Source organism: Lithobates pipiens, unplaced genomic scaffold (genome assembly GCF_037356315.1).
Source record: "Lithobates pipiens isolate NorthernLeopardFrog02 unplaced genomic scaffold, aLitPip1_a1.2 Scaffold_16, whole genome shotgun sequence".
NCBI classification, from domain to species: Eukaryota; Metazoa; Chordata; class Amphibia; order Anura; family Ranidae; genus Lithobates; species Lithobates pipiens.
Genome location: NW_027507748.1, coordinates 166,955,143 through 166,972,340, shown reverse-complemented (window position 1 = coordinate 166,972,340; position 17,198 = coordinate 166,955,143). Strand labels below are relative to the sequence as shown.

The 17,198-nt window shown below is 42.1% G+C and overlaps 1 protein-coding gene across 1 annotated transcript in view; it reads right to left on the bottom strand.

Annotated features, from left to right (window-relative positions):
• LOC143982224 (organic solute transporter subunit alpha-like) overlaps positions 1-17,198 on the bottom strand; it is a 57,397-nt gene that overhangs the window by 12,391 nt on the left and 27,808 nt on the right. The window contains exons 6-7 of the mRNA XM_077480767.1: positions 13,689-13,835; positions 6,332-6,437 (exon numbers count right to left, since the gene is read on the bottom strand). Coding sequence (XP_077336893.1) covers positions 6,332-6,437; positions 13,689-13,835 — 253 coding nt within the window. The remainder of the gene's footprint in view (positions 1-6,331; positions 6,438-13,688; positions 13,836-17,198) is intronic.

The window sequence follows — 17,198 nt, the reverse complement described above, 5'->3', positions numbered from 1 at the left end:
CCAAATTGGGTTTATAGGGCCATAGCCGTCGGAAATCCTCTTGATTCCTGGGTTCAGTTAGTCCTCCTCTTTGTTCGACCTCTACCCCATTGTCGCAGCAGCTCAAGTCTGGTGCAACAACTGGGCAGGACAAACAGTGATGTTCGCCACAGACAACCAAGCTACAGCCAGTATTATAAATAAAGGAGGTCCTAGTAGCTGGCCATTGTGGCCTTCCTGTGCAGACTGGTGCCACTATCCCCACAGCACCAATCTAACGTCCTATGCGTCCACATCCCAGACAAACGCAATAATCTGGCCGACGCACTACCCGTTAACTTTGCTTCGTTGTTTTTTGCAGGAACCTGGAACCGACCCGACCATGTCTCTTATCCCACACTGGTCGTAGCTAACCTCGGATTCAAACAACACTTTCACGATGCTACCTGCCTTATTAATCTTTCATTATCTCACAACACCCTGAAGGCCTACCGGGCAGCCTAGAGGTTCTATGTCAGGTTACTAGCCTCAAACCCCAGAGCAATACCAAGAGTTCTCCATCACATCCTGGTCTTCATATTATGCCACCGCACACAGTTGGCATTTTCACACAATACCTAAGACCCCACTCAGCTGACATCCAGTATTTCATCCCCTTATGAGATCCTAACAAACCGTCTTGTTCGCCGCCCATACGGTCAAGACCATGTGTGTGGTATTCACAGGCAATGACCCCAAATCAGTATCAAATGGCTACCCGTCACCAGCGCCATATTCCGAGACATGTCTTTCATCCTGTCACATTCCCTTTTTGGCTAAATTCAGCCTGGTCCTTCAAGCAGCCATCTACCTGGCTTTCTACAGCTTCTTACGCCCCAGTGAATACTGTCACCATCCCAGTTGTAAAGTGTTACGTAGACACCACCTCACACGCCATCAGACTTCATCTTGCTCCTCAGCGTGTCCAAAACACAATAGTCCGGTCCAGGGGTTGACATAAAACCTTTCCAAACTCTCAAAGCCTGGTGCCCCGTGTCCATCCTAGATCAATTTTTGGCCCATATGTTTGATCCCTCGCAGGACAGCCCATTACTACCGTTCTCGATTAGTACCCCAGGCAGCAACCAGTTCATTAGTCACGTCAGGTTCCTTTTGAGCAAATTAGGCCAGGACCTTGGTCATTTTCTTGGACATTCTTTCGTATTGGAGCAGCATCAGCAGCCTCACGAAACTGGGTCCCAGTCCACGCGATCAAAGATGGGCAGGCGGGAATCCACCTGCTTTACTCGATACATCTCCAATCCACAAGTGGAAATGTCCTGAGCCTTCAGAAACTTTGCCCCGTAGTGTCTTGTTGTACATAAATTAATAATTACCTCCCTACACCAAATCTTTTGCGGCCTTCTCTTGGCATATCGCCCAGCAGAGCAGGGCTCACCGCCCAGCTCACCAGGGCTTACCTTACAGCAGACCAAGGGCACAACTCAGGTCTATTTTATGTTGTTAGTCTTGTGACGTGTTTATGTGTTCTTTCATATCTCTTACAGCGGAGGGCTCCGACCATAAATAAGAGGGCCAGTATGGTGGCCCGTAATTATGGGAGGAGCCCGGAGGGTATATAATCAGACCACCCACAACGGTCTGTGTCGGTTCCAGTGCAAGGTACCCACCCACCCATTTCCCTTCTCAGAGTACTTCACTTAAAACACGTTTCTCTACAGAAACATCCATTTACTTTCTTAAGGTATGCGGCCTTCTCTTGGCATATCGCCCAGCAGAGCAGGGCTCACCGCCCAGCTCACCAGGGCTTACCTTACAGCAGACCAAGGGCACAACTCAGGTCTATTTTATGTTGTTAGTCTTGTGACGTGTTTATGTGTTCTTTCATATCTCTTACAGCGGAGGGCTCCGACCATAAATGTAACATTGTAATGTTTTTAACATGTCAGCTGAAATGTTTTTTGCATTTAGTGTATTCTTAGGCAGGTGGTTTTTGGTTGTGCCTGATTAGGGTATACTCCTTAAGTAGCCTACTTAGTGTATGGTATTTTTGTTGTGAACAAGCAAGCTATTGCTTGCGAAACATGTCAACTGCTTGTCCTGTGTTTGTCTGATACGCTTGTGACAATAAAGGTACATCAAACAAGTTTTTTGGTTATATTTGGAGTGCGACCATTTCTTTATTGGACGGTGGTGAGCCGGGTTCTGCACCTGTCATGTGATTTTCTTTGGTTTCTGATTGCACAGTTCTCAGAATTCTGTGAGCACAGAGCTGGTGTCTGTCAGTCACTGCTGGCTGCTCTGCCCCCCCCCCCCGCTCACTGGAACGCTGGACTGTGGAGGGGGCGGAAGCAGCTGGCTCAGGCTCTAAGTGGCTTACTGAGAGGCTGAGTCAGGTGTTGGTCCAGGGTTGTGGGCAGATCCCGATCATGTTGTTGCAATCTTTCCCCAGCCTGGACTGGCTCTGTGACATCAGCCAACAGTGGGCTTCCGCACGCTGTCTGCTAAAAAATGGGTCAGAGGAGTGCAGAACAAACTGCACTCCTGTGATCTACATGAGAAGTACAGCTAAACAAGCTTCGGCTGTACTTCTCCTTTAAGACCGCTTGTGATTTCTCGCTGTCACCAGTAGATGGTATCACAGGTCATAGTATACATTTTTACATACAAAAAATTATGAGTGATTATGTTTTCATCAGCCAATCTGGTAGGAGGTTCATGCCACGGTGTATTCTGGGGGTGGATTAATATTTAGGACAGGCCATGTGCTGGCTCTCTTCCCCTGGGCTGAGACCTAAGGAAGTGCTGCTGGATTGAGCTCCGCTGTTAGGCCCTATAGCCTGGTTTGGGGCCTAACATGCTGAAGTGGTTGGAAGCTGTGCCAAGGAGGAGACCCAGGGGAGGCCCCTTGCTGGAAACAGCCAGGAAGAAGGCTTGTCTATCAGAAGGGCCTAGTGACTCACTTGGAGAATGCACTGAAATTTGAGAATGTGCTTACAGTGTTGCTGGGTCGGCGTTAAGGTTCTGACCCTGTGAAGCTGGACATTGATCTTGAACTGGAGAGTCTGTAAGTGATCTGCTACCGTATCTGAGACCCCTAACCCTCATCTCTTTCTGCAATAAAACTATATAGATAATAAGACAAAAGTGACTGGCGCCCATTATCCTTTCTCAGTCCCCCCATTTTAGCCATTGACTCAGCCCTGGGGTGAAATGCTAGCCTGTCCCTGTCTTTGGGTGTACTATTCTGCCTTTGGGGTGTTAGAGGGGTGCTACATTTCTTTGCGCACTACTGTCAATCCAAAACACATACAGTGCCTTGAAAAAGTATTCATATTCCTGAAATTTTCCACCTTTTGTCATGTTACAACCAAAATCATAAATGTATTTTATTGAGATTTTAAGTGATAGACCAACACAAAGTTTCACATAATTGTGAAGTGGACAGAAAATGATGAATGGTTTTCATATTTTTTTCAAAGAAATATCTGTAAAGTGTGGTGTGCATTTGTATTCAGCCCCCTTTACTCTGATAACCCTAACTAAAATCTAGTGTAACTAATTGCCTTCAGAAGTCACCTAATTAGTAAATAAAGTCCACATGTGTGTAACTTAATCTCAGTATAAATACAGCTGTTTTGTGAGGTTTGTTAGACAACCTTAGAGAACAAACAGAATCATGAAGGCCAAGGAGCACAACAGACAGGTCAGGGATAAAGTTGTGGAGAAGTTTAAAGCAGGGTTATGTTATAAAAAATATCCCAAACTTACTCTAAAGAAGCACTGTTCAATTCATCATCCAAAATGGAAAGAGTATGGCACAACTGCAAACCATCCAAGACATGGTCATCCACCAAAACTGACAGGCAAGGAGAGCATTAATCAGAGAAGTAGCCAAGAGGCCCATAACTCTGGAGCAGCCGCAGAGATCCACAGCTCAGGTGGGAGAATCTGTCCCTAGGACAACTATTAGTCGTGCACTCCAGAAATGCCTTTATGGAAGAGTGACAAGAAGAAAACCATTGTTGAAAGAAAGCCATAAGAAGTGCCATTTGGAGTTTGCAAGAAGCCATGTGGGGGACAGAGCAAACATGTGGAAGAAGGTGCTCTGATCAGAGGAGACCAAAATTGAACCTTTTGGCCAAAAAGCAAAATGCTGTGTATGGCGGAAAACTAACACTGTACATCACCCTGAACACACCATCCCCACCGTGAAACATGGTGGTGGCAGCATCATGTTGGGGGGATGGTTTTCTTTAGCATGGACAGGGAAGCTGGTCAAAGTTGATTGAAAGATAGATGGAGCCAAATACAGTGCAATCTTAGAAGAAAAAGTCTGCAAAAGACTTGAGACTGGGGCGGAATTCACCTTCCAGCAGGACAGCAACCCTAAACATACACCCAGAGCTACAATATAATGGTTTAGATCAAAGCATATTCATGTGATAGAATGGTCCAGTCAAAGTCCAGACCAAAATCCAATTGAGAATCTGTGGCAAGAATTGAAAATTGCTGTGCACAGACGCTCTCCATCCAATCTGACAGAGCTTGAGCTACATTGCAAAGAAGAATGGGCAAAAATATCATTCTCTAGATTTTTGAAAGCTGCTAGAGACATCCCCAAAAAGACTTGCAGCTGTAATTGTAGTGAAAGGTGGTTCTACAAAGTATTGACACAGGGGGACTGAATACAAATGCACGCCACACTTTTCACATATTTATTTGTAAAATAATTTGAAAACAATTTATCATTTTCCTTCCACTTCACAATTATGTGCCACTTTGTGTTGGTCTATCACATACAATTCCAATAAATACATTTAAATTTTTGGTTGTAACATGACAAAATGTGGAAAATGTCAAGGGGTATGAATACTTTTTCAAGGCACTGTAGCTAAGGGGTGCAAACGCACAGACTTGATCTCATTGGTGTGCTGCTAATACTTAATTGCCAGTTGCAAACTGGGATAGGATATTTAAGTGGGTTGTATTGCTGAACTGAAGAGTAGTTCACAGAGAATTCACAGACTGTAAACTGTCTAAATCTTTGCTAAAAAAAATAATCGGTGAGATAAGTTTATTTATAAAGGACCCCGATCAAATTGGAAAAATTAAGACTTGACCATTTGTGTTTTTATAGAAGCAATAAATTGTATGTTAATTTATATGTACATTGAGAAGTATTTTTTCTTGTTAAGGTAAAACTTTGTTTTTTAGTTTTTGACAACGTGGAGAGGGATTAGAACACCATTTAGGTTTTTATTGCTGTCTGTCCCCCTGTTAGGCAGATTCACCCTCTCTATCTGTCCTTTCTAGCATTTTTATTTAAAAGTGAAATGAAAAGAAATTCACAAATTTTGGGTTGTCCTCAGAAAAGTAAAAGAGGCGAAATCTTCCAATAGGTACATTAGTTCTAGTGACCTGGGGGAGCCTCGAGGTATTTGCGGGGATTTACGCTTACTTCCTGTCTTGGCTTTTGGAAAGGAAGAGAAGGTAAATCTCCCCAATGGGACACAAATGGCAATAAAAAAATCTGACCGGTTAGAACCCTTACTTTATCCAAAATGAAAAAAAACAAAACATTTTTCCTATAGTTCTACTTTAGGTTTTGCTGGGAACTTATCTTTGCTATAACTAACATGATATGTAAAAATGCTTTTAATCTTCCAGAAATTAGATATACTGTACATGCAAACAATGTCAAGACACAGAAAAGGCTTATGTAGGGCACTGTAGGGAGGGGATATGAAAAAAAGGTAGGAGAATGTATTGACTAGGAAACGAGACAGCCCTAATATGCAATTTGTATAAACTATGGCTATGCCTCAATCTAAAGAATATACATTTTTATTTTTTATTAACATGACAACTGCAGTCAGAAGCATCATGTGATATTAAAGGGGTATTCCAAGCAGAGAGCTTTTGGTCATATCTGTCAGGACCACCAATATGAACCATTCACAGCATACAAGGCATTGTGTGATTGGACAAGGAGGAGAGAGGGGGAGATAAACAAAAATACTGCTTCTCTGTATGAGAGTCACAGCTCTCAAAGCTGTGGAAGTACAGTGAGACTATACTATCTGGAATTAATGAAAGAATTAAGTTATGACTAAACAGAAGTGACCCATTTCTGGCATATACATCAGCAAGGGTAACTTTTTTTTTATCCCAACAGATACAGTATAACCAAAAGCTCTCTGGCTTGAGTTCAGCTATAACTACAATTAAATCACAGAATTCTACTCTATAAAAAGACAATTATAATACTAGCTTTTATTAGTCACACAGTATATCGATATATAATTGAAATTTTTTTGCTGTTGTATGGTCCTATATTAAAGGTACTCACATGATGCTCTGGATGGTCCTGAAAGTGGAGGAACACAGGTAATCACTGCAACATTACCAAGAATAGTAATGATTGATGTTTGGAGTTGGCTCAAAATAACAATAAACTGTAAAAAAAAACAAAAAAACAATGATTTTAACCACTTCAGCCCGGAAAGATTTGCCCCCTTAATGACCAGGCCATTTTTTGCGATACGACACTGCGTCACTTTAACCGTCAATTGCGTTGTTGTGCAATGCTGTACCTAAACAAAATTGAAGTCCTTTTTATTCCCACAAAGAGAGCTTTCTTTTGGTGGTATTTGATCACCTCTACGGTTTTTATTTTTTGCACTATAAACAAAAAAAGACTGCCAATTTTGAAGAAAAAACTATATTTTTTAATTTTTGCTATAATAAATATAAGTGTATATTGATTGGTTTGAGCAAAAGTTATAGCGTCTATAAAATAGGGGGATAGATTTATGTCATTTTTATTGTTAATTCATTTTTTTACTAGTAATGGCAGTGATCAGCGATTTTTACTGGGACTGTATCATTGCAGCAGACAGATCGGACACTTTTGACACTTTTGACACTTTTCTGGGACCATTGGCATTTTTGCAGTGATCCGTGCTATAAATAGCCACTGATTACTGTATAAATGTCACTGGCAGGGAATGGGGTTAACACTAAGGGACGATCAAGGAATTAAATGTGTTCCCTAGGTGTGTTCCAGCTGTAAGGGGGATGGGCTGCCAGGGACATGACAGAGATCACCGTTCCAGATCACTGGGAACAGTAGATCCCTGTCATGTCCCCTGTCAGAACAAGGAACCGCCCTGTTCTGCCTCTGTAATAGGCGATCACGGGCCGCCGGTGGACATCGGGGTTGCCGGTGGACATCGGGTCTGCCCGACCCGCGGGCACCCTCCTGCAGCATGTGCGAGAGCACGCCACTGCTGGTGCACACCTGCCCACGACTGCGCTTGCGCGAGCCGCCAAACAGCTATGGCGATTTGCGCAAGGAGAGCCGATCTGTCGTCATATAACAATGGTGGCTGGTCGGCAAGTGGTTAAACAAGATAAATAATTAAATACATGCGGAAATTAAGTAGTGGTCCAGGCATGTAGTATGTGTTGAATGTGTTACATAAAAACAATCTAAGCCGGCCAAATAATACAAACACGCCCGTGCAAACAGAACGTGAGAACAGCGCGGTGCCATCAGTACATGGCTCCTCCCCATGAGTTTTGCCACCAAGCGGACGTCGTACTATTTGCCGGCCGGCTTAGCTTATTTTTATGGAACTTTTCGCCTAGTCTGTTTGTTTGCACAGACTTTTTACAGTAAACACCACCTGGTTTTACCGATGGCGAACTTCTTTTGTCTTTTTTTATGGGCTTAATTCACCCACCAAGGATATGTTCGTGGCTGCCTGTTTGATTGTTGGATATACAACAAGCCTCGGGAACGCTGGGCTCGTTAGCCACTGGAGGTGTTGGGAGGATTTAAAGGCCCTGGCTGGGTATTAGTTACAAGCTCTAACAGCTTGTTTAGCTGATAAGCCTTCAATTTATGTAGTAAAAATAAATGTAACATTTATTCCCCGCTGAGAAGCATTTTGGAAGAGACTTTTATATTTTTTATTTTCAATTTTATTTTTAATTTTACTATTTTAAATTTTTATGTTTTTATTTCATTTCACAATTTTTTGTTGTATTTGTTGGTTCACTTACCTTAATGTACTATATGACAAATTCACGTATTTGTTGAATTGGTTACCTTTGTTTCATTTAACAGGTTACCCTTTATTTCCCAGGATTCACTTGTTTTATTACATTTAAATTGCATCTGTATTTTTGACCACCTTCATTAGGTTTACATTGCAGGGTTTTCATTTCATTTGTCTACCATATCACAGGTTTATTTGCTCAATCGATCGCATTTATTTATTTATTCACTATGAGTGCAGCTTCTTTTTTTGTTTCTTATTTGTTTGGTATGTATTTCACTTTTGAATTGCAGCTTTTTTAGTTGTTATATCAGCGCAGTTTCTTTTTTAACATAATATTATATGTATCTATTGAATGAAATTGCTTGATTTATCTATTTATGACGGTATTTTGAATTAATCACATTTACTATTTATACGTTTTGCATTTGTTTCGCTCAATACACTATATGCTCACTTTGCCAGTGGGAGGGATTTCTCCTTTTTGTGTTTACATCTTTTCAATTTTTTCCATTTGGTAATTTATTTTCTTTTTAAGCACATTTGCACAGTTTTCAGACTCAGACATTCCTAATCCATGTTCTAAAAGTATTGTAGGTACACTGTTCGCATTGCATAAAATGTCTGAAAATCCCTGAAATATTGTTAATATCTTTTACAGAAAGAAAAAGAATATGTCATCCGTAGCACCATCGGTAATTGGCCTCCATCCCAAATTTGGACAGAAAGAAAGAGAATTTTGGTCAGGGAGACCAAACGAGACCAATCACTATATACCGTATATACTCGAGTATAAGCCGAGATTTTCAGCCTCTTTTTTGAGGCTGAAAGTGCCCCCCTCGGCTTATACTCGAGTCATCGCCGTCTGTCTGCCCGAACAGCGTGTCGAGCAGACAGACAGCGGCCATTCTAACTTTCAAAAGCCGCGCCTCCCTGTCTGTGATAGGCGGAACACAATTTCCCAGCAGTCTGTGTTCCGCCTATCACGGACATCCGCTCATCCTCATACTACGGACGAGGATAAGAGGATGTCCGTGATAGGCGGAACACAGACTGCTGGGAAATTGTGTTCCGCCTATCACAGACAGGGAGGCGCGGCATTTGAACAGGGGAATGGGCGCCGACGAAGAGCGGTGATCCTGGGACGGGACCGGACGGAGGCTCGGCTCGGGACGGGACGGGACCGGACGGAGTCTCGGGACGGGACGGGACCGGACGGAGTCTCGGGACGGGACGGGACCGGACGGAGGCTCGGGACGGGACGGGACCGGACGGAGGCTCGGGACACAGGTAGGCTGGACACACAAGGCCACACACACACACACACACACACACACACACACACACACACACACACACACACACACACACACACACATGGATGGACACACACACACACAGGGATGGATGGATGGACACACACACAGGGATGGATGGACACACACACACACAGGGATGGATGGATGGATGGACACACACACACACAGGGATGGATGGATGGATGGACACACACACACACAGGGATGGATGGACACACACACACACAGGGATGGATGGATGGATGGACACACACACACAGGGATGGACAGGCATATCTCACCCTCGGCTTATACACGAGTCAATAGGTTTCCCAGTTTTTTGGGGGTAAATTGGGGGCCTCGGCTTATACTCGGGTCGGCCTATACTCGAGTATATACGGTATAGAGTAAACACATAGTATTATTGTATGAGTTTATTACATATACCTTTTTGTCGGATATTATGTAATAAACTCATACAAGTAATATTGTGCTTTATATCCTATGTGCTTACTCTATATAGTGATTGGCATCATTCAAAGTCCCCCTGACCAAAATTCTCTATCTTAATATCTTTTACAGTGATATTTTTTTTCTGTAGCTCAGTTTCCCGATCACCGAAACCTTTACTTAGTTCTCTACGTGAAATGATGTATGATATGTGTCCAACCACAGGGTGGGGCTTGGTTTAGTCTTTAGGTTTCTGTGTGAAACAAAGGGATTGATTTTTTTAAAATTGGAGAGTGCAAAATATGGTGCAGCTCTGCACAGAAACCAATCAGCTTCCAGTTTTTTTTTTTTTTTGTCAATGCTTAATTAAAGTGGAACTTGAGTTATTTTTTTAATCTATTCATCTATTTCATAAATTTTTTTTTCCATCTATTAAATCTTCTACCCTTGTTGATTTAACTTTGGATAGTAAAACATTTTTTTTCTCTGCCAGTAAATACCTTATACAGCCCACTTCCTGTTTCTTGTCTGAAAAAAGCCTAGGCTTAAGACATCATGCACAGCTCTCTCTCTAAGGCCGCGTACACACGCGGGGACTGTTCGCCCAACTTTGTCCGTCAAACAGTTTCGGCAAACAGTCCGCTCAAAATTAGCATGGACGGACATGGCCACACACGACGGACGAACAGTTTGCTGAAACTGTGCGCGATGACGTGAACGGCACGTACGACGGGACGAAAAATACGACGTCCTATACACTGCATTATAACTTTCGGCGTGTAAATCCTTTCTGAGCATGCGCGGAACTTAGTTTGACGAACAAGCCTACACACGAGGGGACTGTTCGCTGAAACAAAGTTTCAGCGGACAGTTTTTCGGAATTTCCGAAAAACCTTGTTCAGCGGACTGTTCGCTGAAACTGTCCGCTGAAAGCCCACACACGAGCAGACTGTTTGCCGAAACACTGTTCAGCGGACAAAGTTGGGCGAACAGTCCCCGCGTGTGTACGCGGCCTTACTCTCATGAGAGTTTACCAGGAAGGGAGGAGGGATGAGTCATAAGAGGGCCAATGAGATCTGCAGGGCTGCAGAGCTGGAGGCATGCCTCTGTGTGTCTGTGTAAATCCAGGAAGTGAATAGGCAGTAGCTTTGGCTGCCCACGGTTAAAATGGTTGCAGTCAGACTCAGTGGAGAGAGATTTCTGCAGCATATTTGGCAAGTACAGAATCACAGTATGTATAGTGGTTAGAGAGAAGCTTTAGAATGGCAAAGATGTTTTTATTACAAATTATGTGAGCAGACTGCAGTTCCTTTTTAAACAAGCTAAAGTTAAAAGCTTATTCGCTATTATGCAGGGCTGTACCGCATTTTGCACGCTCCATTAGTAAATCGATCTAAAAGTGTTCGGCTATTGCTCTACATCCGTTATTAAACAAAGCTGATTTTAATGAGTTACATTTGCTCCAAACAGAACAATTCCATTGGCTGTCATTTTATCAAATCACCGATACTCTTCTTTTGATTAATTTATTCTGGTTATGCTTTTGTTTACTTACATTTAAAGTGAACCATTTCATTCATAATTTATGCAGCTCTTTACATATTGTACATTCATATAAGCCCCTGCCCTCAAGGAGCCTTCAATCTAAAGTCCCTATTTCACATGAATACAGTATCTCACAAAAGTGAGTATACCCCTCACATTTTTGAAAATATTTTATTAAAGCTTTTCATGTTACAACACTGAAGAAATTCCACTTTGCTACAATGTAAAGTAGTGAATGTACCTCTTGTATAAAAGTGTCAATTTTTTGTCCCCTGAAAATAACTCAACACAGCCATTCATGTCTAAACCACTGGAAACAAAAGTGAGTACGCCCCTAAGTGAAAATGTCCAAATTTGGCCTAATTAGTAATTTTCCCTCTCCGGCATCATGTGACTTGTTAGTATTCCCAGGATCCCAGATTCCAGGCGTGAATGGGCAGCAGTCGTGTTAAAATTTGTGTTATTGCTTTCACTCTCTATTACTGGTCACTGGAAGTTCAACATGACACCTCATGGCAAATAACTCTCTGAGGATCTGAATAAAAGAATTGTTGCTCTACCTAAAGATGGCCTAGGCTATAAGAAGATTGCCAAGACACTGAAACTGAGCTGCAGCACAGTGGCTAAGACCATACAGCGGTTTAACAGGACAGGTTCCACTCAGAACATTCCTTGCCATGGTCACCATGGTCAACCAAAGAAGTTAATTGCACGTGCTCAGCATCATATCCAGAGGTTGTCTTTGGGAAATAGACACATGTGTGCTGCCAGCATTGCTGCAGAGATTGAAGGGGCGGGGGTCAGCCTATCAGTGCTTGGATCATACGCCGCAGACTACATCAAATTGGTCTGCATGGCTCTTGTCCCAGAAGGAAGCCTCTTCTAAAGATGATGCACAAGAAATCCGAAAACAGTTTGCTGAAGACAAGCAGACTAAGGACATGGATTACTGGAATCATGTCCTGTGGTCTGATCAGATTGGTTCAGATGGTGTCAACGTGTGTGGCAGCAACCAAATGAGAAGTACAAAGACAAGTGTGACTTGCCTACAGTCAAGCATGGTGGTGGGAGTGTCATGGTCTGGGGCTGCAGGCACTGAGGAACTACAGTTTATTGAGGGAACCATGAATGCAAATGTACTGTGACATATTGAAGCTGAGCACGATCCCCTCCCTTTGGAGACTGGGCCACATTCCAACATGATAATGACCCCAAACACACCTCCAAGATGACCACTGCCTTGCTAAATAAGCTGAGGGTAAAGATGATGGACTGGCCAAGCATGTCTCCAGACCTAAACCCTATTGATCATCTGTGGGGCATCCTCAAAGGAAGGTGGAGGAGTGCAAGGCCTCTAACATCCATCAGCTCCATGATGTCGTCATGGAGGAGTGGAAGAGAACTCCAGTGGCAACCTGTGAAGCTCTGGTGAACTCCATGCCCAAGAGAGTTAAGACAGTGCTGGAAAATAATGGTGGCTACACAAACTATTGACACTTTGGGCCCAATTTTGACATTTTCACTTAGGGGTGTATACACTTTTTGTTGCCAGTGGTTTACACATTAATAGCTGTGTTTTAGTTATTTTGATAATAAAATATTTGCAAAAATTTGAGGGGTGTACGCACTTTTGTGAGATACTGTATATACACATGCATACACACTAGGGCCTAACTAACCTACTAGCATGTCTTTGGAGCACAGGCAGAAACCAGAGTACCCAAGGGAAACTTAAGCAAGTGCAGGGAGGACATGCAAACTTTATGCAGGAAGTGTCTGGATTTGGATTCAAATTGAGAACCCTAGTGCCACAAGACAGGAGTGCCAATCGATAAATGAAAACCAATGGATGCTTCAATAAAAATTGCATGCTGGGGTAAGTGCTCAGCAAATAAATAAGTATGCTGACATGCTTTCAAACATGAAATGTAAATGCCCTGTCTGGCTGTTGCCAGTTCTACAGGTCTGAGCATGATTGCCAGCTAATTGCCCAAAAGAAGAAATCAACTTCCTAATTTAGAAAACCTGTCCTGATAGATATTGTGATAAGAAGTGCCATTTGTCAATGTCTATACTTCTTTCTTCTTTGCACTTCACAGAAGCTTCCTATTTTTCACAGCTGACAGGGGTTGGTGGTGCATGACAGCAGTCAGATAGCACAGACAAGCGTAATTGCTTTTGAAAGTTTATATGTACATTAAAGGCAAGATTAGTTTTTCTGCCTATGTTTATCTGTCGAAAAGAAGGCTATCCGGTTATCATGCCCACATGTCCAGCCATCCTCTTATATTCATGATTATAAGGTGTTAAGTAGCCTTCACACAAGCCTTACTACTTTCCAATATCTTACCTGATAAGCAGCAAATTTTGGAATAATATTCTTATCAACTAAGTGAGGTCTGACGAGATTAAACATAATTCCAACTGCCCAAAGTGCACTGAGTGTTGTACATGCGAGCAACACACTTATATAAATTGTAGCTGATTCTCCCCGTGACTGCAAAGAAATATATTACAGAAATCATTCTTCTGGAGTTATTTGCACAATGCTGTCACAAATAAGCAACAATTAGTAACCTATGTTCATAACTATGGATTTAGAAAATGTCTGATTTTAAGCACAATAAAATGTAAAAACTAAACATTTGCATTCTTTTACACACTACTTAGGTCTTTGCAGCTTTATTCTACATACAGGTAAAGGACAACTCAGTGAGGGAGATTTACTAAAACTGGAGCAAGCAGAATCTGAGTTCTAACTTCAGCTTGTTCAGTTAAGCTTTGGCAATAAAACCTGGAAGCTGATTGATTTCTATGCAGAGTTGCACCAGATTTTGCATGCTCCAGTTTTATAAAATCTCATCCAATATGCACCCAAAATGCTAATTATAATGGTCTGGAGTTTACTCTATACTTGGTTGTGTTTACTCAACCAAATGTAGGAAAAACCAACAATAATGTGAAACATCTCAGGTTTTAGTTTACTAAAATCAAATCAGAATGGTGAATTCTTATTTTTTGCTGTGGCTTACTGCAGGTTTACTTACTGTATATTTTTGTTTAATACTAAAGATAGAGACAGATAAATGTTAAAGATAGAGACAACAGATGACTTTGTGATATTGATAAGATCTGTAGGTAACTGAGCTGCTAAGGGAATACCTTTAGGGTTCTTTCACAAAGAGCTGCTCCATTTTTCCAGATCTAACCCTGATGGCTCAGAGGTAACCTAATGTAAATGGACACAAGTCCATTTATATCCATCTGCCCATAGAGCTATCATGGGTCCGCCATATTGTTCAGACACAAACTGAATGGGCACCCATATCAAAAATCTGACTTCTGTCCCATTCAGCTCTGATTCAGCAGATTATCCGCTCAGGGATCCGTGGCTGAACGGAGCAGAGTGGCTCCACATGAAAGAGTCTTTACAATCCTGGGCACCTGATAACTACACCTCTATAGGGAATGTGGCCTGCTCATCTTAGAGAAACTGGAAATTATGAACACATCCCTGGCCTTCTTGGGCAGTCTGATAATTCTTTATAAATGTTTACAAAAAAAATAGTGAATATAAGCACAAACAGTGAAAACTAAAGAAAAATTGCATAACGATAACTAAAAACATACATCTACTTAGTCTTTCCTATAGAAAGGATATTGACATGTAGGGCTCTCTGGAAGAGGGTAAGGTTACATAGTTACGTATAATACATGTCCAGCACTGGTTGCACTGGTCAGTAACAGATATAGACTCCACTTTAGTGAGGGTTGAGCCAGTGTCCTCTGAGCTTAATTATTGCAGAAGTGCCTAAGTTAAGAAAATAAAAGGGGGGGGAGGGTAGAGGGAAGGGAGAGGGGAGGGTGTTCTCCCTTCTCCAACTCCGAGCCTTAGAGTCTCTATATAGCTTATTTGAGTTAAGGAGTTAAGGAAACAGATATTCTTCTCCTCTCAGAGCATAGTGCAACAGCATGGGTGACAACTGTAGACCTCGAGACCACCGAACACTTCACCTGGCAAAGACAGAAACCTCACTATGTCTTCAGCTTGTGTAGATTTGTTGGAATTCTGTGGTGCAAAAATAGGCTTTCTAGTGGAACCATATTTATGGGTTTTCTCCTCTATAACCTTTAAGACCCTTGCCAAGGTTTCCAATGTCCATATATCTTCAATCATAGTAAACCAAAGTGACAAAGAGGACAATGTGGAAGATTTCCATAATGCAGGATACAGGAGCAGGCCGCGTTAACTAAATGTCTAACAACAGACCGGTCATTCAGTAAACTTCTGTATTATGGAATGTACTTGTTTCCAAAATGTTTGGATCATTGGACAAGACCAGAAGATGTGTATCATGTCACCCATGCCCATTCCATAGCACCAGCAGGTATCTGGCACAGAAGGCTATATATGGTGGAGTACCGTCTGGAATGTGGTACCACTGACTGTTTTATAGCCAGTTTTCTGATATTTACTGCAAATAGAAGATTTATGGAAGAGGGTTAACATTTTGGTCCAGTCTTCTAGCATCAATTTAAGTTGGAGATCTCTTTGGATCCCATTGGGTTAAGAATTTAAATGGTGCATGGGGGGATTCCATGAGCAGAAGTTTATAGGTGAGAGATAGGACATGTTTAGTGAAGACTTCCTTTTGGCATTACCTTTTGAATGCTGTCAGGAGGCAAGGATTTAAAGAAATGGGACAACTGAAGCAAATTAAACCAGCCTAGGTAGTAGAACGGCTATATCTGTGACAGCTGGTGGACATCTAACCAGTTTGATTGTTGGATGTAATATAGTGCAGAGTGCATATCCCGTTGACGCAGTGGAGAGAAACTTTCACCCTGTAAGCCTGTGAGAAATTTGGGGTTGCTTAGGATTGGGTAAAGAGGTGATGGGAAGGGGGAGGGGCCATAGGTAGTGAATGCTTTCGTATAAAGTTGCTAGGTTTAACAATCCTGTTACCCACTTCAGCCCTGGAACATTTGGCTGCTGAATGACCGGGCCATTTTTTGCGATTCGGCACTGGATCGCTTTAACTGACAATTGCATGGTCGTGCCACACTGCACCCAAACAAAATTGACGTCCTTTTTTCCCACAAATAGAGCTTTCTTTGGTGGTATTTGATTGCCTCTGCGGTTTTTATTTTTTGCGCTATAAACAAAAAAAGAGCGACAATTTTGAAAAAAACACAATATTTTTTACTTTTTGCTATAATAAATATCCCAATTTTTATTTAAAAAAGTGATTTTTTTCTCAGTTTAGGCCGATATGTATTCCTTTACATATTTTTGGTAAAAAAAATTGCAATAAGCATATATTGATTGGTTTGCGCGAAAGTTATAGCGTCTATAAAATAGGGGATAGATTTATAGCATTTTTATAAAAAAAAAATGTTTCTCTAGTAATGGCAGCAATCTGCAATTTTCATCACGACTGCGACATTATGGCAGACACATCAGACAATTTTGACACATTTTTGGGACCATTGGCATTTATACAGCGATCACTGCAATAAAATGCATTGATTAATGTAAAAATGTCACTGGCAGTGAAGGGGTTAACACTAGGGGGTGATAAAGGGGTTACCTGTGTTCCCTGGGAGGTGATTCTAACTGAAGGGGAGGGGACTGACTAGAGGAAGTGACGGATCGTGGTTCTTAGCTAATAGGAACACACGATCTGTCACTCCTCTCAGAACAGAGCAGGGATTTGTGTGTTCCGTGTTCTGTCCCTCGTGCGTGTGATCGTTCGGCACCCCCGCAGTGCAGCTGGCGCATGTGCATGCACGCCTGCTATCCCGATCCCGCTAGCTGACATACAGCTACGACGGTTTGCGGGATTGTGCCGACCTGCTG